The sequence below is a fragment of the Callorhinus ursinus genome, unplaced genomic scaffold, assembly GCF_003265705.2.
Source record: "Callorhinus ursinus isolate GAN/ISIS: 27379988/994484 unplaced genomic scaffold, GSC_fseal_2.0 scaffold9, whole genome shotgun sequence".
Classification (NCBI taxonomy): Eukaryota; Metazoa; Chordata; class Mammalia; order Carnivora; family Otariidae; genus Callorhinus; species Callorhinus ursinus.
The window spans coordinates 11,597,471-11,621,205 of NW_027397071.1; the positions used below are offsets into that span (position 1 = coordinate 11,597,471).

Sequence of the window (23,735 nt, forward strand, 5' to 3'; positions counted from 1 at the left end):
TAGAATATAGACTAGAGATGAAATAAGACTACTAATCAAAAAAGATGATTTACAAAGAGTGACTAATTTTAAATGGATTTGAATGTCATTTATTGATACATAATACCTTCCGTATATCTTCTCCACTATATTGTCCAGTCTAGTGAGCCCACGTGATTTTTTACCTTCACCTGCTAAATCTCTGCTCCAGTTCCTTCACAACTTATGGACTTGCCCCTAAACCGGATGTGGTTCTTAAGTTGGTAATCCCTGAATTTTCCCAGCACACGAGGGGCTTTGCTGCCTTTCCAAAGCAGATTCCCTGAAGCCGGAGGAAAAACAGAACTACAAATTGCCTTAGTTATTACATTCTACGCAAAAGGAGTCCCATACTCTTTCCCTGTCTTAGATGATCCTGGGACATTTTCTTCTCCTTTTTGCTGATCAACAGGGCCAACGGATATTACAATACTGTCACTGTATGTCAAGGTGACAGTGTTAGGACTGTAGGATGAACCAATGAATCTTTTATAACTACAGTTTTCATTCTCAAGAGTTATCCATGCAAAATGTCAAAGTAGGCCATCCATCATCAGGGAGGATAAATGCCTGTCTGCAACCCAAAGGAAAAGGGGTATAATATAACTGCATTTACCCAGGACTCAAGGAGCCAACCTTAGAAAACCTGAACTTGCTCTGCTCTTTTTACAATTCCCGGTTTTAATTTTCATGGTGATCTCTACTGATGGAGAGCCCTAGAAATATGGGAATGATAAATTTAACCTGCTTAAGTCTTCAAAGGGAAAGGAAGCAATAAAGGCAGATAACATAAGTGCATTAATGAAGGTACAATAGAATATGAATTATATATTAGTATAAACAGTCCAGCAATATAAGAAAGTGGAAAGAGTTAATAGACAAAAAAATATTAAAGGTGAATGTTGATAGGGCCAATATGTTGTAGAGAAACTAATAAAAAATAATTGAAAACAAAGAAAAAATGTTTTCAGAGTCGTAATATTCAATTGTAGCTACCCTCCTGGGCCCATGATAATAATCACTGTTTATTTCACATGTACTTGCATTTTATATACATTAGTGATCTTTAAAATAACTCATCTATGTGGATAGCATTTGCTTCATTTTATAGATGAGCAGGACTGAGATATTTGTTAGACAATTTTTCTGAAATCTAGCAGGTAGCAAGTGGTGGAGGCTGTCTTTGAACCCAGGTCTGTCTTGCTGCAAGTCACCTCTGTTGCCTCTCCATGTAAACCAGAGTTGGTTACAAGCATATGCCTCAACTTAGTATTTTCTTATTTTAGTTTGTATCAAGGACTCAACTATGGTATGTAATTTCCTTTGGCATCTTATTTTGGCAGTAAAATAATATTGGAATCTTTACATATACTGTTGTTAGCAGTAAAATCTAATAGAATAATCAATATCAAGGAAAGGAACAAATAATCAAATTGCAAAGAAGTCTCTTGGTTTAAACTCATCAATGCTAAGCAAATATAAAATGTGTAACCCTGAGAGATATCTTTTTGCTTCTGCAGGACTCTTGTTTTCCATAAATAACATTTATATTTAATGAAAACAGGATTAACTTTGTATTGAGAATCGAGCCTGTCATTCAGTCTGATTAAACAACATGCAGTCTTGTGAATCCACATTTTACTCAATATTTCTGTGTGTTTAGATATAACTCTACTGTGAATAAATTTTCTGGATATACCTCTATTAGGGAGAGAAAAAAGAAAACATGTCTTTCTAAGTGTGTACTGGGTCTAAAATAAGACATTGTCAACCATTAGAGCATATTCAACCATTTTTAATTGATTAATAACAATTTCATATGGTTCAAACTAACATATGGAGGTAATTGTTTAGAAATAACCTTGATGAAAAAGAGACTATCAGAAGGTCCCCTAGAACTGCCCCCCCCATTCTCCTCCCCCTCCCTGGTGTTACTACAGCAATCTTATCTGTATCCCTATCACTGCACAGATCACATTGCCTTAAAATTTTCCTTGTGAAATGTCTATCAATCCATCCAGATGGTAACTACTAGAAGACAGGGACTGTGGCTTTTCACTTCTGTATCTCCAGCAATTGGCACACTGCCAGGAAATAGTAAGCACTAAACATTTAAGTGCTTGCATTTATTTGTTTGTATTGCATTTTGCATTTTTTTTCAGTTCCTGAAAGGAAGGTAAGGTAGGTCCACTGTTGCAGTGCTGGGATTAAAGTCCAAGTGATTTGATTCTCAATTAAATGATGTTTTACTCTTTTTTATTCATACATATTGTCATGTTCTCAAAAAAAAAAACCTTATAACATCATTTATATTAAACTAAACATAACTGGTTATTCTATTCGTTTTAAAGACAAACATAATTAAAATTGCAAAATGTTTGCCTTGCATTGACACGTTTAATCAAAGGGTTACCCCCATGTCCAAAAATGACTCCTTTCCCTTTTAAATTATAGTATATTTCTGACATTCCCTGGGCTATCTGAAGTTTTTGTTACACATTATGCCATTTTGGATATTTTCCACGCTATGAAGTGCTAAGGTTGAGCAGGTGGTTGACATGCTCTCCTTTGATATTAACACTGCATACTTTTCAACATGCTTTATCTCTTCCTCTAAATGGGTGACTCTGGACCCAGAAAAGGCTCCAACTTCTAGACTGTGATCTACTGACTTCCCAGTCTCACAGTGTCTAGGAAAGTGGGCAGAGCTGTGAGAAACAAAGATCATTTAAATGGCTCTGGTGAGTTGGAGACATACCTCTGAACCAAGAAGGGCAGGTGCTCTACCCTTTATTCTCTTTGATCTGTAATTAGCCATGTAGGTGGGCTACAAAAAGAGCTTCTGAAGTGAAGGTGGGTGAGATTTCCCAAATGATCTGCTCATCCTGGGTAGGAGTGCAGAAAAATGCAACATGCTGTTAAAGACTTCTCTTGCAAGTTTCAGATTTCTTGAGAAACACCACTAATTTTTTTTTCCTTCAAACTCTTTTTTTCCAAAGGAAATAAAACATCCCCAAGATATTTTTGTAATGTATTTTCCATCCCAATCCTATTCTTTATGCTTATATTATTGGTATATTTTCCAGCTGAGCTGGAAAACTCATTGAAGAATCAAACCATTGTCCTATAATACCAGTTATTAATGGTCTGAATGCATCCAGGGTTATATATAGAAAAATAATACTTTCTAGGTATTCTGGTGTCATTCAGAATTACCAGGCTGCAATCGACAAAGATAAAAATTATTGCCATCCACTTGCTTCTCAAAAAATATCTGTACATGGATGGAAATTTTTAAATGTAAAATAGCAATTTATTTTATTCATAGGTCATTAGTAGGCCAATTTGCTCTTATAGCAACTAACAAATACTTATCATATCTATGTCTCCTGTCTCATTCTCTTACCAGTCTCATGATTCCCATTTCCTATGGCCCATTACCACTTTTAAGTTAAGTTGAAATATGAGCTCACTGTAGGTTTAAATAGGTCCCCCTTTTAATTTAGAAAATATTATCAATGGCACCATGATCTTTCGGGTTCCCTAGGATGAAAACTTGGTCATACACTGTAGATACCTATGTCTCTCTACCTCCACCACTGATACCCTTCAGGCTTCCACAAAAAGGATCACTGCCCTGCATTCTGACTTTAGAAGGACATTTATATTACCAACATAGAAACATGTTTTTTTTTTTTTTCTCAAAGGTTTTTGAAAGTTTGGTAACAAATTAAGCAGTTAGAAATTTTGGGGGTGGTACTTGAGAGCTTGGTTGAACCTCACCAATATCTTACCAGAAGATTCAGGGCTGAGAGAACTCAAGTGAGTATGATGGGTGGTAGGGGGAAGTGGGGAGGTGGGATGAAAAATTTAAGCATTTTCTTGTTTTCTGTTTTTTTTTTTTTTTTACTCTTAGAAAATTTTGGGTACCTCAAATTACCCAAAGTGGATGTCTAGGCAGATAGGCTCCCAGATAACTGTGCTTCCTCCCTTTCCTGATCTTGGGAGGTAAGTTTTGGCTTTATTACATATTCTATAAGATCTCCATTTCAATTTGTCTATTGGCTTTTAAGATATTGAAATTATTGAATCATTGAATGATTATTATTTATAAGTCCTCTAAAGATTATAATATGCATTTTTAGTTTTCCACCACCTACTTAGAGCTAATATCATACCAGTTCAGGTTAAATGTAAGAATTTGCAAACATATAGATCCATTTATCCCCTCTTCTCATATTTTATGCCATAGTTATCATATGTATTATATCCACATACATTATAAACCTCATAATAAAATGCTATAAAATATTTTAAACCATATATATTTTAAAGAAATAGGGTGCCTGGGTGGCTCAGTCGGTTAAGCATCTGCCGTCGGCTCAGGTCATGATCCCAGGGTCCTGGGTTCAAGCCCCACATTGGGCTCCTTCCTCAGTAAGAAACCTGCTTCTCCCTCTGCCTGGCACTGCCCCTGCTTGTGCTTTCTCTCTCTCTCTGACAAACAAATAAATAAAATTTTTTAAAAAAAGAAACAAAGAGGGAGAATATCCACATATTTTCAATTTCCGGTGTTCTTCACTGCTTCTTGAAGTTCTAAGTTTTTATCTGGTATCACTTCCTTTTGACCTGAGAAGCTTCTTCTAGCATTTCTTCTATTACAGGCCTGCTGGTGATGAATTCTCTTGGTTTTCTTTTATCTGAAAATGCCTTTAATCAGCTTTCATGTGTGAAAGATATTTTCACTGGATATAGAAGTCTGGGGTGACAGTATTTTTTTTTTCTTCCCTTTCTTCTTTTTTCTTTCAGCATTCTAAAAATGTTCCACTGTCCTCCGGTCTTGATTGTTTCTGATGAGAATTTCAATGGTCATGTAATGTGTCTTTTTTTCCTCTTTCTCCTCTCAAGATTCTCCTTATCATTTGATTTCAGTGGTTTGCATATGATATGCCTAGAGGCTGCTTTTTGATAGTCATCTTGCTCAGGATTCACTGTAACTTTATGTCTCTGGGCAAATTTTGAACATTACTTCCTCAAACACATTTGCTGCTCCATTTTCTCTCTCTTATCTATCTGAGACTCCTATTAGACATCTATTGGACCTTTGGATATTGTTCTAAAGGTCCCTGAAACTTGGTTCATTTTTTTTCCTACCTTCTTTCTCTCTGTTTTCTGTATTGGATAATTTCTACAAATCTATTGTCAAGTTCACTGCCTCTTTCTTCTAACAGTTCCAATCTACTCTTAAGTACATCTAGTAAAATTTTACAGAAAAATATACTTTTTCAGTACTATAATTTCTATTTGGTTACTTTTTACAGTCTCAATTTTCCTGTAAATATGTCATATCAGTTATTAACATCGCATTTTCTTACATCCTTCAGTATTGTTATAATAACTGCTTTAAAATACTAATACCTTTGTCATGTTGAGTTTGGTTTCAGTTGTCTTTTCTGTAGAATGTGGGTTATCTTTTTCTGTTTTCTCCATATACTAAGTAATTTTTAAATTGTATCTGGATATTACAAATGGTATTTGTAGAGACCCTGGGTTCTGTTATGTTCTTCTGAAGAGTGTTGATTTTGCTTGTTTGTTTAGTGGGCAGTGACTGTTACTAAATTCAAACTGCACACTGCAAACTTCTCCTCTGCTACAGCAGCCAAAATCTCAGTTCAGTTCTTTTAGCTTTAGCTAGGCTGCTTGTAGGCTGTTCCACACATTAATGATTCAGGGGCTCTCAGAGATTTAGGCAGAGTTTATACACAGTATTTAATATTTCTCTCTTGACATTTTAGTTGTGGTGGTGGCCTCCACCTGTCTTCTGGTTGTTCAAGCCAATAAAAGAAGGATTTTCCATCTGGTTTTTAATTGCACCCCCTTCCCTATCATGCATGGCAAAGACTTAGGCCTGCCCTTAGGGAGAAAACTGAAAAAAGGGAAAAATCACTCAATGCCTTTCCTTTCGTGCAAGTATTGACTCCTTTCCAGTATCTGCCTTCTTCTCTCCCTCTCTAGAATCTTCAAATGTTTTTACTTTTAGTCCAGAGTTTGTAGTTATTATTGGGAGGAGAGTTAGCATAATAGGAAATCCTTGGCCAAATCCAGAAGAAGAGCACTTGCTATAGTTCGGGGAGATGCTTAGAACTACCTGGAAATCTCAGAATGGAGAAGTGAAGTATTGAGAGAAAAACCATCTTGCCTTGGCCTCTTAGATGCTTGCACAGGTAGGTTTTCATTCCAAGTTCAGGCAGATCAGTCACTGCTTATGAGTCTTAGGCCCAGGATACAGCGTCTGCCTTCCTCCGGCAGTACCAGGTTGCTATCAATCTGTCACACAGCAGAACTGGCTGGGTTGAGATGATGGCTCTTTAACCACTCACTGGGGAGTGGACTATGGGGTCCAGGGTGGGAAAATGGGCCAGTCAGAGGTGCAGTTCAATGCATAATTATTTAGGGATATAGTATGTGGGCTTTCATTTGTATTCATTTCCCACCATGCAAATATTAGGGACAGATCTGCTGTTCTGTATTATTATTATTTTTAAAAGATTTTATTTTTATTTATTTGAGAGAGCAAGAATAAGTGGAGGGAGAGGCAGAGAGAGAAGGAGCAGGAGAGGGGCAAGCAGACTCTAAGCTAAGCAGGGAGCCTGACCTAGGGCTTGATCCCAGGACCCTCAGATCATGACCTGAGCTGAAGTCAGACTCTTAACCAACTGAACCACCTGGGTGTTGCCACTTCTCTGTATTATTAAAACCTGTTTTTCAGATTTATTTCTCCTTTCTATATTCACAGCCATCGCCTTTCATGATGGTTATCACAACAATCAATAGGTCCTTCTTTCAAGCCATTTTATACAGACAGTAGTATAATCTTCTTAGCGTTTTTAAAAAAAATTGTCATCCTCCCCAACATATAACACTCTACACAAACCTACAGTTGTTCTTCATTGCTTACCTCTAGGATGAAATCAAAACTCAGTCTGATCTTAAAAATCCTCTACTACAATTACAATGCCTGTCCTTTAAGCCCACTTCTCTAATTGCTCTTCGTCTCTCCTCTACACAGAGAATCCCCTCTGCCCATTAACTACCTGCTTGACAAAATATGATTTCCTCCAACTAGCATGGAAGCCCCTTCCAAACTCAAAACCTGCTCAAAATCTTTCTTTATCTCAAAGCCAAGAATAACATTTAAAATAGCAAAGGACTAAGGATGTTAAATATCTTAGAATTTCTGTGTTTTATTTTGGTTGAGACAAGAGATATTACGTTTTTTCTGTTACTTAATTTTATTTACTTTGTATGTGTTAAATATACATAATGGAATTTACCATTTTAATTATCTTGAAGTATATGATTTTGTGACATGAAGTGTATTCTCATTGTTGTGGGACATTCACATTTGTTGTTCTTGAGTTGTAAGTTTTTTACATACTCTAGATAAAAATTCCTTATCTGATATATGATTTACCAATATTTTCTTCCATTTTGTGGATTGTGTTCCACTCTTGATTGTGTCCATTAACATGTAAAAGGTTCTAATTTTGATGAAGTTCAACCTATCCATTTTTTCTTTTGTTGCTTGTGCTTTTGGTGTCACCTTCCAGAAATCATTGCCAAATCCAGTATCATGAAGTTTTCCTCCTATGCTTTTTCCTAAAAGTTTCATAGTTATGGCTCTTATATATTTAGGTCTTTGACCCATTTTGAGTTAATATTTGATATAGTATAAGATAAGGATCTAAGTTCTTTTTTTTTTTTTTTTTGCATGTGGATATCCTGTTTTCTTAACATCATTTGTTTAAAAGACTGTCTTTTCTCTTTGAGTGGGAGTGGCACCCTTCTCAAAAATCATTTAGTGATATATGCAAGGGCTTATTCTTGACTCTATTATATTCTATTGCTCTATAAGTCTATCTGTATGCTGAAACACAGTGTTTTGATTACTATAGCTTTGTTGTAAGTTTCAAAGTTAAAAAAAGTGTGAAACTTCCAACTTCATTCTTCTTTTTCAAGATTATTTTGGGTATTCTGAGTTACTTGAGATTCCATATGAATTTTATGATGGATTTTTCTACTTCTGTCAAAAGTATCATTGGGATTTTGACAGAAATTGCATTGATTCTATAGATCACTTTGGGTAGTGTTGACATCTTAACATCTTCCAACTCATGAACAAGAGATTTCTTTTCATTTATATTCTCCTTCAATTTCTTTCAGCAATGTTTTATACTTTTTGGTGTACAAATCTTTTGCCTTTTTGGTTAAGTTTATTCCTAAGTATTTTATTCTTCTTGATGCTGTTGGAATGGAATTGTTTACTTAATTTCCTTTTTGGACTGTTCATTGTTAGTTCATTGTTAGTGTATAGAAATACAACTGATTTTTGTGTGTTGATTTTGTATCCTGTAACCTTGCTAAATTTTAACTTTAATTTTAAATTTAACTTTTTAACTTTATTGCTAAAACTAATTTTATTCAATGATATGTTCAATGAATAAAATGTGATATGTTCACTGAATAAAATGTGAAAAATACAGAAAACATAAATAAATAAAATTATCCACAATTCCTCCACTCTGAGCTAGCTAGCCATGCATTATGTTCTTTCATTTTCTTTCTCTCTTCTTCTCATAACTATTAATATTTTTTAGTCCTCTTTTGCTGCTTAAGAGTATATAATGAACTTGAATTATTTTCGTTGAGACATATGTTCATAAAAGGTCACTGCCTGTTTCCTTGTCTCCTCAGCTCAAATTTTTTGAAACCCAACCCTTGCTCTATCAATATTTAAAGGCCTCATTTACAAATTGTAAGATGGCTGTTATATATTTTTTAACTCCTTAGTTGCTGAACCCGAGACAAATGTCATTTGAAGACAGCTTTGGGACATACAGTGCTATTGTGATTTTAATAAATATTTCTTGAGGGTGGGCAGAGTCCAATTCTTTTTATGGACTTATTCTCACCCAGGAAAGAAATCATGATCACAATTTTGGTCTTAAAGCACCAATCAGACAATAATAAAAGAAACAATGTGTGTCTGTGTAGAATGATACTCATTTATCATGAATAGATATACGACTCTGATATCTGAGGTAGATAAATTTTATTCTCTTTCTTTGGCCAATTGGCTGAAATCTGAAGCTTTGCAATTTTAGATTTTAGATGAAGTGGCATTACCAAAAATATTGGGGTTAGCTCCAGTTCCCTTGCAGCCTTATGTAAGGAATACACAAAGGTGGTCACAGGGTGCCAAGTGAAAACAGTATAGATACTTAGAATTGTTCGTTTATATGATGCTCAAAAGGGTATTCCACAGACATTCATTTGCCGCATCAATAAATATTTGTTGAATCCCTACTATGTGTCAGGCCCAGTGTTAGGCACAGGTCAGTGAGTGAAATACAAGCTCCATCTGGGTCTAATTTCTGGGTATGCAACAGTATCATCCTTGGCTGGTTGGTGTAACCATTCTGTTTCACATCTGAAAAAGAGGGAGCTAGATTACATCATGTCATGGTTTCTTTCAGTTCTAAAAGAAATAATTTTGCAATGCTATGATTCTATTTGGCATACACACTGCCTATATAATTCCAGCACAGGAATTCATAATGCTGTCTATTCCCAACCTGACAAATTGCTGACCTCTTAGACTTCCCCCTCCCATCACCTCTTGACTTACCCTCCCCCTATCTGTTCTTTGTTCCCAGCAACACTGGAAGATTTATAATTACACATGGATGTCACCAATATGTTGTAACAGCTTCACTTCCCTGATATTCCGCTAAAAGCAAATGAGTAAAAGCAGCCAGGGTGCAACCAATTCCTAGACAAGGTGATATCCCTTAGCTGTATACTATTTTTGGTTTCACTGGGCTCTCATTTGTTATTCATTAGCACTCCTAAGGAGCAAAAGAAAGGCAACGTGCATTTAACTAAAATCAGCCTGTGGTTTCAAGAATATCTTCCAAAGCAAATGAAAAAAAAGAATATATTAAATATGAGTTAATCTTATTTTCCTTTAAATACATGATTTTAGTTTATTGCTGTAATTAGAGTTTGAAAAGCTTACATTTGAGAGAAATAGAAATCTTCCAACATCTCTATTTATCTCTGAAACAGACCAGATTGTATCACTTGGCATTTCATTTTTTACATCTTTGCATCTTCCATCACAATTTCTCAAGCTTAAAAACAAAACAAAAATATCCCTATCTATTCCAATACTGTACTTAATTCCCTATAATTCTTAAAGAACGATACACAGTACTTCCCAAGGTTCAAAAAATAAGAGCAACAGTTAAAAAAAGAAAGGTACTCCCTATCAAGGCCATACTTTCCTTAAGATAGTCTCATTTTTTCACCCAATGTAGCAACAATATGGGAAAGATGATAGCTAAAATTAGACCTCACTGTGAAATATCAATCTGTTCTTAGCACTGCAAATAGTTCACACACACACACACACACACACACACACACACACACACACGTTTTCATTTATTTCCTTATATCATATGAAAAGTCCAATAGTATTAGAGACTGAAGTGAAGGGATTTTGTTACCCCACATGATTTCTATTGACACTAGTTATATGAGGGTATTAAGAGATGTTTTCTGGCTAAGTTTGGGAGGTTCTGGGTAAATAAAATGGAAGTGTTTCTTTATCATGGGTTATCTCAGGGCCTTTAATTTGCTAATATATATTGTAATTCTTCTAGAAGGAAATACTGCAAACATTTCCTAAATGTGTTTGACCATTATGGCCTTTATTTGAAGAGTAATTCTCAAAAACAAATGTAGTGTAACATTCTCATTTTGTAGATGAGGAGACTCTGGTCACAGTGGTTGGGACTTGCTCTGAGCCCACAGTTATTAGCAGAGCTGGAGTTAGAACCTATTTCTCTTGACTCCTAGCCATTGTTTCCTTCTAAAGTAAGACGAACAATGATTTGAGGTCCTTATGTTTTGCTCTCTGTCTTCTCAATACATTCCTAACACAGTTGTCTTAGGTACCAGTCACAAAGCAAGAAAGAGCTGATACAATAGCTATCTTAATTGAACAATATTCTGGATTGGGATCTGTGGACCATTGGGATTTGTGAGGCTCCTATATACAGTTTTAAAACTTAGTCTAGGGGTGCCTGGGTGGCTCAGTCAGTTAAGTGTCTGCCTCCTGCTCAGATTATGATCATAGAGTCCCGGGAGAGAATCCCACATTGGACTCCCCGCTCAGCAAGGTGTCTGCTTCTCCCTCTGCCCCTCACCCTGTTCATGTTCACTCTCTCTCTTTCAAGTAAATAAAATCTTAAAAAAATAACCAAAAGGTAAAATCTAGTCTATCCATTGGCTCAATGATTTTCAATTGGAATTTCAGGAGCAAATTTATTTCCCAAAACAAGTACTTTAAAATGTTCCTTTCCCCTTTGCCATTGATTCAGTGACCTTATTCAGATAGTTTTCTTACCTATAAAAAGGACGCAGAAATAGCAACCATCTTATATGCAATGCAGTTAGTTCTGGTTAAACTAAAATATTTAGTTCTAAAAGTTACTTACTTGAAATATAGACCTATAGTGCAATGAAATCAACATATTCACACAATCAAATTACTATGATAAAACCCATTACTATGAAAAAGCCCATGACATTAAGACATTTGTTCTTATATCTGGAGAATGAATGGAATGTCTCTACTGAACCACTGATTACATATATCCACAAAAACTCTTACATTAAATATAAAACAATGGCCATGACCTCCTAATTTGTCAGGAAATACCTCTGATCCTAGGGACAAAAAAAAAAACTGAAAGACCAAAGATGTCAACCACCAAATTGGAATTAAAAGCATTGCTCCAGAAGTTGGACAGGAGAGCTGAGTGCATCCCTGTTTTCCATTGTTGGGCATGCAGGGGTAGCCAGAATGTAGCTTCTTATACAAATGCTGAATTAAGTGAGGGAGGAAATTATTTCACTTTTTAATTTTGTGGTATTTTGCCGAACTATATCCTTTTGTTTCTTAAAAAGGAGACATCTTTCCTTTAATGACCTACTAGTTAAAAAAAACTCTGTGGCCCTGGGGAATTAGGGATAAGGAGACAAGCTCTAAACTGGGTTGTTTTTCTGCACACTAATGAAGTTCATAATTTAATTGGAGGAATTATTAGATACATTCTCTCCTTATAATGGTGCAAACCTCAGAGGAAAATGAGCTGGTTATGCATATATTCTCCTTATAATTCAAGAAATCCTCAAGGATTTAAGAAATATGTTCCAAATCAGAATAGCACTCAGTTGTCCACTTAAAATGGGTTTGTACCATAAATCTTGATTCTAAGCATTGCCACTAGAGTTCAGTAGCAATGCTTTTGTGTTGTTTTTTATTTTTAATTATGGTTACTAAGCTTTTCATTTGAGTGCTATTTATTGAACTTCGTTCTCCCTTTAAGAGGAAATTGCATTTTAAAAATTTGGATGGTAAAATGGTTAAATATTCATTTTACTTGAAAAAAAGATGGAGGATAGGATCATTGACTGCAAATTTATGAAATATTATTATATGAAAGAGGTAGTACATTTACTATAGTTCCAGAGGAGATCATGTGGACTAATATATGGAAGTTAAAAGGAAAAGTGGATTATTCTCAATTGCAAAGTAAACTCTCTTAAAATAAGCTAGGGTAGTTGGTCATTTCCAAGTTTATCCCTTAATAACTGTGGTTTGTTTTGTGTTTGATGATGCCCATTAAGCAAAAGTGGTTGCAGTTGTTAGAAGTTTATGGAAAAATATGAGGGGGGGGAATTAACATTTAGAAAATTCAGTTTATTTCTCTATTTTTTCTCCCCTCAGAAAACAAGAAACTAACATCAGAATTTTATTTTGGCCGTGAAGCACCTAGATCTAATACAACATGACACATTAGCCCAAACAAGCATTATAAAATTGATAAAAATGAGTTAAGAAGTTAGGGTTCAGATAAACACAGCGATCTGTGAAATACAGAGCCAAGAGTCACGGAGAGAGTAACTCCCAGAACACTCCAAGAAGGGCAGAGCCGTGAGACTCCCTGGTTCATTGTTGCCATTGAAAGATGACTCCTTTGGGAATATTCTAGGTCTTCTGTATGTATTGAGCTCACTTCAGGGAGTGTGGCTGGAAGAGCATAGTGTAGACAGCATGAGGTTTGTAATTAGCAACATGATTTTATCCCTTTATTATGTATGGGACGTTTTAAAAAAAAGTCATGGCATTTCTCCATTCCTCAGTTTTCTCATCTGAAAAATGGGGTTTAATAATACCTGCCTCACAAGTTTCTTGTGAAGATTCAAAGAAAGAAGTTACCTGCCAAGAACCTTGTAACCTGAGGGCCATACAAATGTAAAGGATTATTACTTAAATATTAATGGGAGCTATTAGAATGACCTTAATTCTTCCCCCCATCTTCTGATTTCTTCCTGTTCCCCGATTATTTCTCAATTTCCTTCAGAAATTGCATCTTACACGACAGCATTCCACAGAGTTCCTATAAGTGACCATAGTCATTCATAAGTGTAAGGGAAAACACCCTATCATATCATTGTCATCCATTCCCTAAACTTCAACCATCACATGGAAGGTGATAATTTTCAAACCTATATTTCTAACTGAAATCACCAGAGCAGTCTTTTTAAATCCTTGACTGGACTCTCCACTTGGATTCCTACCAAAGTCTTTCCTTCAGCCCTTCCTTCCTCAAAATCTGATTGGTCACCAAGTCCTATTGTCTTGACACACAGCTCTTTCAAATCCTTATGTGATGATGGCTTTTGTGGGATTTAGAGAGCTTTTCTGGACTCCCCAGTTGGGCATCAGGGCTTGGAGTTACAGCTGCTCCCCCGCTGAGCCACGTTACAGATCTCCTTTCTCTCCTGGAGTTCCTCGCTGACCACAGCTGCACTGAAATATCCTTTAATACCATTGCCTTACCATGTTTCTCACCTGAGCTTTGTTGCTATGAGAATCCATATCATTTTAGATTTCCTAGGACATGAGGGGCTCAAAGGCCAAGACGCAGGAATCCTTCAGTGCTTCTTGGAGATGCTGAAGATCCACAGAGAGAAGATGAAAGGGCATCTCCCAGGATTTGTCCATTCTGCCAGTTCCCAACTATTTGTATTTCCTTAACATGCTGTGCTGTTCTTAAGCATAAGCGGTCACCTAGAATAGCCATTCCGCCCTGGCTACTTGGCATTCCACAGCACCAGTTTCACGTTGCCATGCAAATGTCACATCCTCATCAAAGCTTTCCCTAGGCTTCTCAGATTAAATTAGTATATCCTTCCCTGTCATCAGGGCACTTCACACATTCACGTGGCAAAAGCACTTAACCCAAGTTGTCATCATTTTTTTGTTTCCAGGCCTGTCTGTGCCCGTTGGTTTCAGCTCCGTGAGAGCATTGACTATGCCTTGTGCATCTCTACATACCAGCCGTCTAGCCCAGTGTCTGTCCCAGGGTGGAAAATAAGTATTTTTTGGTGACAGAAAGAAGGAAGGTGTTATAAAAGCAGAATCTGTTAAGCAGTAGGACCGCCCAACCTCAAAAATTAGGACTAATTGAGAAGAATGAACCAATGCCAGGTCCAATGCTTCCAAAGCGCCTTGCAGGACGCCTCTCACAGGAGAGGTGAAAAGTAAATATTTTGGTAGATTTATTCAAATTGTGGCTAGGAAAACCCTGTGGTTAGAGAACTTGCAGGGTAACTAGTAAGCCTTTGGTAACTGGCAGAGCATTTCCACATCACATGATTTTTTTCCCCAAATTATTTGAGAAAATTTGAAGAAATACCCTATGGTTTTGATACTTTTAAACATCCCCCGTGTTACTGCTTACCTAATAGCACATGTTTCTGCACTAACAATTTGAATGCCTAGCTTCAAGAAAGGGAATTTCAACCTCACTTTGTCCTAATTACAGCAAATGCCACGGCGGTGACATTCAAACAGTGAGCATTTACGAATATATCTGATTTCTCCTGAGGGCGAGAATGTCGGGGGCCTTTCTCACTCCAGACACCCACTTAGAGTGGTTTTGTCCCCGTAGCTTTGGTGCGTAAATGGAACTTCTGAGCTAGCGCCGCCTGGCTTCTTCCTTGGAGTGAAACAATGGAGGCACAGAAGGCAAAATCAATTCTGTAAACAGGAAGGGACTTCCAACTCCCTGTGAGGTGCTTGGGTAGGCCCTGCAAGGGGTAAGAGATGAATAAGCAGCACCACGGAGAAAAAATTATTGATAATTATGTTCAGAAATATCGTGTAACAAGGCAAGTAATGGAGACATGGGTTAGAGTTTTCTAGGCCACTGAGAAAAGTTCTGACAATTCTGTCCTAAGGTTTTTGAGGTTGAAAAAGATTTTCTAATATCTTATGTCTGAAATCAGTACCCTGATACATTGCTGGTATCACATATTACAGATAAATGAGTACGTTATCAAATGTTCATTTGTCTTTCAGATTTAACAATTATTACAATAAATCACAATACCTCCTTGAAAATGTTCATCTCAAAGAAACAATAAAAAAGAATAAAAAAACAATAAAAAATGCTGAGTTATGAAATCTATGCATCTGACAAAGATAGTGTTCAACTTTTCAGTTAATTTAATTATGGAAAGCTTAGAAGGAAACAAAACATTTAAAAATCAAAACTTCCAATTGTGTAACTATGAAAACATTTTGGACATTATCTATATTTAACAGCCTATGAATTGAACTCCCTGTCTGTGTAAAAAGAAGTTCAGAACAAATATCTACTCTTCATTTATCCTCTCACCCTCTCATCTGGGTAGATTTTATTTATGCATTAGACGACCTTTTTGGCCATTAGAACCATCTTGCTTCAGCAGTTAATTAACACAAGTACCATAATTTAATACAGTTAATGCTACTTGATGCCCTTTAATGTACCTTCCATTAGTGATATTATTGTAGTATTACCCTGTAAATTAAAATGAGATCAAGACTAAGAGAGCTACTCTTTAATTAAGGTACTGGCACACTACACTCGTCTATTATTCACTAGAGAAAATCACCCTGATTTACTGAAGTAGGACATCCATAAGTCAGAATTAGTCCATGAAGATTATTAGGTTTATTGAACAATGTAAGTACTACAGAGTCGCTGAGATTGCCAACAGCCATGTTTCCTCTTTTCCCTCCATTATCTTAATAAATACACAATGAGCGGGAGTAAATGGAAGCAAAATAAGTATGTGGCCAAAGAGGCATAAAATTCTTATGATGGGATTATAGTTTTTGTCACCGGTAAATAGGTATGAGGTGTGTCACATAGTAAAAAGAACATAAATGCTACATTAGTCTAATAACAATCAAAACATCACTTTCACACCAAACAAGAGTAGCCAGTGTGAAACATAAAGGCCGTATGCACACATGCACGAGAAGCTGAGAATTGGACTTCATTGTCAATTCAAAGATTCTCCACCTGTATTTGTTTCATAGCTGAAAAATCTTGTATTGCCTGCCCACTCTTTTATGGATATCTGCCCACTTTCCCCAAATAATTCATGCCAATTCCCACATTGTGGTGTGGGTGGTAGTAGAGTGAGAAGTCAAAAAGTATCATTATAATGATCAGATATAGACATGCGACCGTGTGTTAAATGTTGCAGTCATTTCAGCGACGGCAAAGAGAGGGTTGAGGGAGACGAAGGCCTGGTTATAATTTGGAAAGTTTCTATTGATGATGTCTTTGAAAAGGAACCCTTACAACTTTCTTTTGGACATCATCAATTAATAGTCTTTCTACAGATGATATGCTATATAAGAAAGTGACGACCTCGACCGCTAACCCTACTGAAGTTTCCAAGGGTAAGATGTACGTATCAGCTTCTGTTCTGAAAGGCCTGCATACCAGTAGCAGCTCAACCGCTCCCTTTTGACTCCATTTCCCTTATATAACTTAGAAGCTGGAGACACGCCTGAGCCATCAGGCCTTGCTTCCTTAGTCCCTCCCCTAAGATAAAAATACCCCGGCCATCTGGTGCCTAGCACGGTACACGCCAGCATCAGTTTTGTCCTGAGGAATTTGGACAGAATTTAGAGGCGACAGAGAGGGACCTGGAAGGAGCTCACCTCTACTGGACCTTTCTCTCTTGCCCAGCTGCTTCCTCACTAGCTTACGGTTGACTGGTGAACAGGAAAAGACAGCAGAGGTGAGTCCCAGAGAAGGGAGGACGGTTCCTGCAAACTCTCCAGAGCCCCTGAGATGCAGCTGGAGGATACTAGTAGGACCAGGGATAAAAGAAACATGGGAAATCTGGTGGGAGTCTACTTTTCTAACGTGCCACTTTTAAGGGACCCCCACAGGGAATGCATAAAAATGCCTGTGGCTTTAAAGTGTATTTATACTCTCTCTCTCTCTCTCTTTTTTTTTTAAATAATCAGGAGAAACAAAAATGAATGTGCAGAACAGAAATAAGCTCCAACAATGGTTACTTCCCAACCAAAAGCCTTCTTTACAGGTGGAAGATGATAGTGTTTGCACAAGTTGGACTCTAAGGATTTTGGATTAAAAATTTCTCAAACTGCAAGAAAACTGAATTAGGTGATTTTATCTAACAATGTAGATCACACTAGGATTCAAATTCAAACCTCAGCTTATGAATTTTGACACTTATTCTTGTAGAGGAAGAGAATACTTGTTACTTTGTTGTAGAATGCTACTGTTAATAATATCAACATCAATTATTTTTATATTTTATAGTCCCCAAGAATAAGAACTGGAAACTGATGACCTCTTGCAAAAATGTTTACGAGTATAATGGCTACATTTTACTATAAATAGCCAATTCATATTTCAGGCCACAGTTCCAGATTGCCCTCTCGTGGTGCCCTGCTAATACGTGAACTTTCCTCTACACCCTGGAACCCACAAGCTCAGTGTTTATCAGTGCCTATTTCTCTCAGAAATATTATTTTGCTTTCAAGGTATCTTCATCATATGTCACCAAGACCTTAGTTAACAATTTTTAAAGAGGCTCCACTGCTTAAGACTCCTGACTCTTCCAGGAGGAACACGAAGCTGGAACAAAGCTGAGGGGAGGTGGCCACCAGTTCCTGCTTCTTCCCACAGTTTAGAATCTGAAACCTCTACTACCACACTGAAGTCATGCTCACCACTCCATTCTGTGTGCCCATTATAATCTTTACCTTAACATCAGTGACCTCTCCTTCCTTCTAGTGTACAAATAAAACAACACTATTATCAAAAGATAGGTTGAGTCAATTTTCGGAAAGACCAGGGAGTCTCAACCCTTCTCCAATTTCTGAGGACTGGGCTGTCCTAAGGGATGCTGGAGCCTGCTGTGTTTGTTTAAATTTTAGGACTGCTTAATGAAACCTACATGATCTATGGGCCATTTATATTCTTAACCTCATATATTCTGACATGAAGCTCTCTGCATTTTTAGAATGACTGTTGCTTTGCTTTCTCTTTTTTCCATTTTGCTGTATACCCCACTCATCTTTAGTTTTCCCGACTAATTACCTCACTATAAAGGGACTATAAAATATAAAAATAATTGATGTTGATATTATAACATTATTATCCAAATAAGGATACCAACCATACCACAGTTAGAAATCTGGTTGAACAGCTCTACCTTAGTGGTCCTGGTTCTTACGACTTGAGTTTTTCATTAAAGCATCCTCAAAATTCTTGGAAACTTGCTCAAGTGTGTCTCTGATGTATTATCAAAACCAAAGACATGCCTGACAGTGACCGCTAATGGGTTTAAACTCTGGTCCACCTGTAATTGACCCCCCAAAATGAAGGGAGCCTGCCTCAGGTCCATATTTAAGTGGCAGCATATCTTTTTAAGGCAATAACCATAGAAAGCCTGAAAAGCAGAGCTCACTCCTTTTTTAACAAATGCATTGTGCTTCCTAAACACTTTTGGTTCTGATTTAATAAATTTAAAGGGATATAATTTACAGTTCAGGAACTTTTTTTGGTGCAACACAATAAAACATAAACAGAGAGGTGTACCATGTTGAAACGCTGTCTGGCATTTGAAAACAACGGAAAGACCTATTTCTTGTTTCCCCGTATCTTTTATGGAGCAGCTGACTTTGTCCCCCCTGGCTTCATTGCCTTAAAGATTTAAACTGCCCCCTGATCTAGGGAGTTCCTTGGGCTCAAATAAGATGCTACTTCCCCCGCCCCCCTTTCTGTTTAAAGTCTAAGAAATCCTGCCAAGTTCAGGTTCACTGACAGTGAGTCTGGGATCACAAATTACTGCTGAGTAAGAAGGGTCTCAAATTTCTCCAAACCTAGCTCTAGACTGGTGTTCCTGAGGAAATGTTGTAGTAGAAAGTGTCACATGTCACTCTACCGCTGTGGGACCAACACACTGGCATTTTCTTCGAACAACCGTTCTCATTCAAGTCAGACAGATGCTTTCTTACCTTCCGTGCACCTTTATGTCTGAGATCGCATAAAAGTAGCGTGCCAAGTGTAGCTCATCTACAAATATTTCCCCAACCGCTGGTCTCAAAAGCCTTATCCTCAGGTCTGTGACTGTAAAGAAATCTCTGAGTTTCTTGGTTGTATCCAGCTGTCCATAGAGAGAAGCCATATTGCGTAGCCATGGTCCAGCAAAAAACGCAAACCTGTCTTTGATTTCAAAGTGGATTATTTTGCTATTTGTCATATATCCTGTAGAGTACTCTTCAGTGCAAATGATTTCTAAGACCGTATGCTGTGATAAATCCTTCACGGACTTGGGATCCATGTGAAAAGCATCTAAGCAGTCTGTGGCGTAATACTGATAGGGCTGCCATGTTCGTCCATAATCGAGAGATTTCTCCAGGATCATTTGGTCCGGACGCCCCGATTCAAAGGTAATAACTATGTTGTCTGTGAGCTCAATGGTTTTGCTCCAAGACAGAGTGATGTTAACCTGGAGAGGCTTGGGATAGTCCTTCCAAGTAGCAGACTGCCAAAATGTGGAGGGATGTCTTCCTTCAAAATCAAACATCAGCTCAGGGGGATGCGCCAGCTCAGGGGTACTTGCATCACACTCATTATTGCACATGTAGGGGTTGCCCTATGGAAGAAGAACAGAAGAGGGTGCATCAAAAAACTGGTTTGACACAAGTCTTGCTATATTGCTGTTGTTGCGTAAAAGGCTAGGAAGGAAAGAAAGGGTGGGGGGAACCCTGTTTGCAGTAATCATTCTTATTTGCCCTAACTGGATTCTCCTCTTTAATAGCTTTAAAAAAATGAGGCAATATGGTAATTTTCTTGTCTGGTTTCCTTCCATGGGCTTTAAGAAATGAAAACAGTTTATTTATCCCATATGTGTTAGACCCATAATGTGGTCCCAGAAGCACAAAGACACTGAGCAACTGTCTAATAGCTCAATACCTCTGTGTCCTCTTAGAAAGATGCTATAGAAAAGCAAGGAAATTCCTCCATGCCTCAAGGACGTTCCTCAGGAGCACAGTTCTTTAAAAAGTCATTTTTCAAGCAAACCTTTAGAATTAGCAATGAGCCGTAGATATCTGCGCCCTGTTAGGAAACAATACCCGCATACAATATTCAGCTTCTTGCTTTGCCTCAAATCCATCATATTTAACTAGGTCCCTGCTTCATAAAGCCTGCTCTTAAAGCATTTACTTTGTTCACCACAAATCATTAAAATGTGGTATTCTACAGGCTCTGGGGCTTGGTCCAAACATCTGCCATCCTATTAGCTAGAGGCAAGGGGATTGCATGGGAAAGACTTGGGACAGGGGCCTGCTCCAAGTTGTGAGGACAGGAAAATCCAGTACTTAATAAGTTAAGTATGAGCCACAGCTACTTGATGTGTTACTTTGTGCCGGCCCAGAGTCAGCTGTCCATGGATGTTAGCCATTACTAGTATTTCCTCCTGACAAAGGCTATCTCCTCCACCGTCCACTCAAACAAGAAGCTGGGAATAAATCTTGTATCACAACAAGTTATAACACCACTTATGCTAGACCTAATAGCTGCTTTCAGGTTTCATCAGATGATTCCATGGCAAAGAGCTGGCTCCCTGATTTTTGTTTATTTTGTGTTTAAGAAAAAAATGGTATCATTTGGAGTCAACTATTCAGGCATTTCTCCCTAATCCTCCACTGGGTAATTATAAGCATGGATGGGTGAAAGAATCGACCCTCTGACATTGTCCTTAGGCTTTCTCTTGTAATTTACAATTAGATTTTTTTTTTCTTTTTCATGAACTGAGAGCTTTTCATCATACCTGCAGGATGCATGAGCTGGGTCTCAAATAATGAATTTACACTTTAGACCTCGATGCTCAGTTACCAGCTGACTCCTGTGAAATGTAAGATGAACACGGGAGAATTGGTTTGGCCTCCCTAGAGGCAATTTCTCCTACCTAGTCAGCTAATACTTTCACTCTCTCTTTCCCATTAGTGCAACTGAATCCTAAAGCTGGCAACAGGTTTGGGGGACTCAAGTATAATTGAGATGGGGTAGGAGAAAGGAGAGAAGGTACATTACTTGAGGAACAGAACTGTTTTAAAAATACATTCAAGGCATCAGTGATAATGGAAATGTTTCTGTACTTCTCTCTCGAATTTCAATTCCCTATTCCTGATCCCAGCGTCTGTGGCACTATTTATAGTATCCCCTTCAAAACGAGCCAAGGGGGGAAAATAAGTTTCTGTTCCAGGTGGAATATATCACCAAATTTATTATTATTTAAACTCTCTTAAGCATACCAGAGAGCCAAATGCAAAGCTCTGCAAACTGGCAAAGGCTTTTTATGGAGGGCTATAAATATTGTGGAATCTGTCAAGATTTATAAATTCTAAATATATGTAAATGCACATTTTACTGGAAGGGGTCAGATTTACACAAATCACACCTTCATTTGAAATTTACTGAAAAAATATGGTCACTTCAAAATCTACCAGCATGTAGCCATCTGCACAGTCATTAACTTGGATGCTACCACCTTCCTCCTGACAAAAGCATCTTCATCTGAGGTCAAGGGTATCAAAACACAGGGAATCAACTCTGCAGGATACACCAGAGTGAGTTATTAGACATTTGTATTAAGTCATGTTGAAAGATAGCATTTCTTCAACTTCACCATCGATGTGCAGATCTTCTCAGAGGGGGGATAGGGTGCTGAGACAGAGAGGGAGGCACAGCAGGTTGATTCTGGATAGAGGTGGATTGTAGCAAACCTGTCTTAGGTAGGAAATATACTTGGGGATATCTATCTAAAAAGCATTCATTCCGACATTCAGTAAAAGGTGTTGACAATAACCATCATTTATTTAGCACTTATGGGTCAGACACTTTACATACATTATCCTGGGTAATCCTTTCCTTTGCTACTTTACGGAAGAGAAAACTGAGGTATAGAGAAGTGTTATATAACTTGCCCAAGGTCATATAACAAAGTGGGTAAGGGGCAGAGCCAAGACCCATTTCTCCTGCCCCTGCCCTGACCTTGTCAGTTCCCAAGTCAGTGGTGTTACCTGTGATGCAACCCAGTTTTAGAAACAGAATTGGTAGTAGAAAGGAAGAGTCTAAGAGTTTTAGAGCCCTAGTGAGCATTATCATACATCTAAGATGTCTTGAAGTTATGAATCTTCCTTAGCTTCATGTAATACCTAGTTTCAGAACTTTTATTTAACCATGGAGCCCCTTTTTGCTTTAGTAACCCCTCCTTCTATGCCCTAGAAGTGGTGTTCTGGAGAACATCTTTTGAGATTCTCTGCTTTGTATTACTCTTTTAAAATTGTAAGCGTGTGGATGCCAGACAGCACTGCACAACTCATAGTTTTAGTCCTTTAATGAAGACATGGCCACACAAAGCACTCAGTCTCTGCTTTTGTTCCCCAAGGACACCTTACCACTGGGGCTCAGCAGGACAGCTGCCTTAGGATAAATTTTGCCATTTACATCAAATTGTCAGCCATCAAAATGCATGCCAGGACAAGGAGACAATTTTATTGCTTTGCACTGATCTGGTGCTTTAGGCACCTGAAAAATGAGAAAAAAAGTTTCATGCATGCAATAATTATTTATTGATTGCTCACTATACTACTATATTTAAGGCACTTGCCTTGGCTTTCAAGATGCAGTAGTAAACAAATCCAAGTCCTGGCTTTCAGCAGAGCTTCCATTTTAGTTGGGGGAGATGCACTAAACCAACAAATACATAATGTTTCATAATGCTACGTGGTGGTGGTAACTGCTCTGGAGAAAAATAAAACCAATTAAAGGGGAGAATGGTGTTGGGGGAGGGATACTGATGGTAATTTTATATTGGGAGGTCAGAGAAAGTCTCTCCTGGGTAGTGTGACATTTGAGCAGATTAAGAACAATTCCCAATTTACACCGGAGATGATCAGAGTTTGACCAGAATGACAGTTTCGTCCTTCATCCAACTCTACTCTTAGTGATAATTTCAGCAGCATAGCGATTTATTGAAATGGATGAGTAAACAAATCATTTCTAATGAGAATCTAGACCAAATGGCTGTAGATCCAAAAAAAACAAAAAATCAACTGAACCATTTTTATTTCATAGCCTCATGCTCTTTTAGGAGATTCATGATTTGATGACCATTAACATAACTTACTGAGAGACAATGATATTGAGAGAAAATTAGTGTGTGTGTGTGTGGGGGGGGAAGATTTCATT

General features: G+C 37.6%; 1 protein-coding gene across 9 annotated transcripts in view; it reads right to left on the reverse strand.

Moving 5' to 3' along the window:
* NTNG1 (netrin G1) overlaps nucleotides 1–23,735 on the reverse strand; it is a 320,260-nt gene that overhangs the window by 130,051 nt on the left and 166,474 nt on the right. For all 9 annotated transcript variants that reach the window (XM_073896222.1, XM_073896226.1, XM_073896224.1 and 6 more), the window contains one exon: nucleotides 19,493–20,133. In XM_073896222.1, the coding sequence (XP_073752323.1) occupies nucleotides 19,493–20,133 (641 nt within the window). The remainder of the gene's footprint in view (nucleotides 1–19,492; nucleotides 20,134–23,735) is intronic.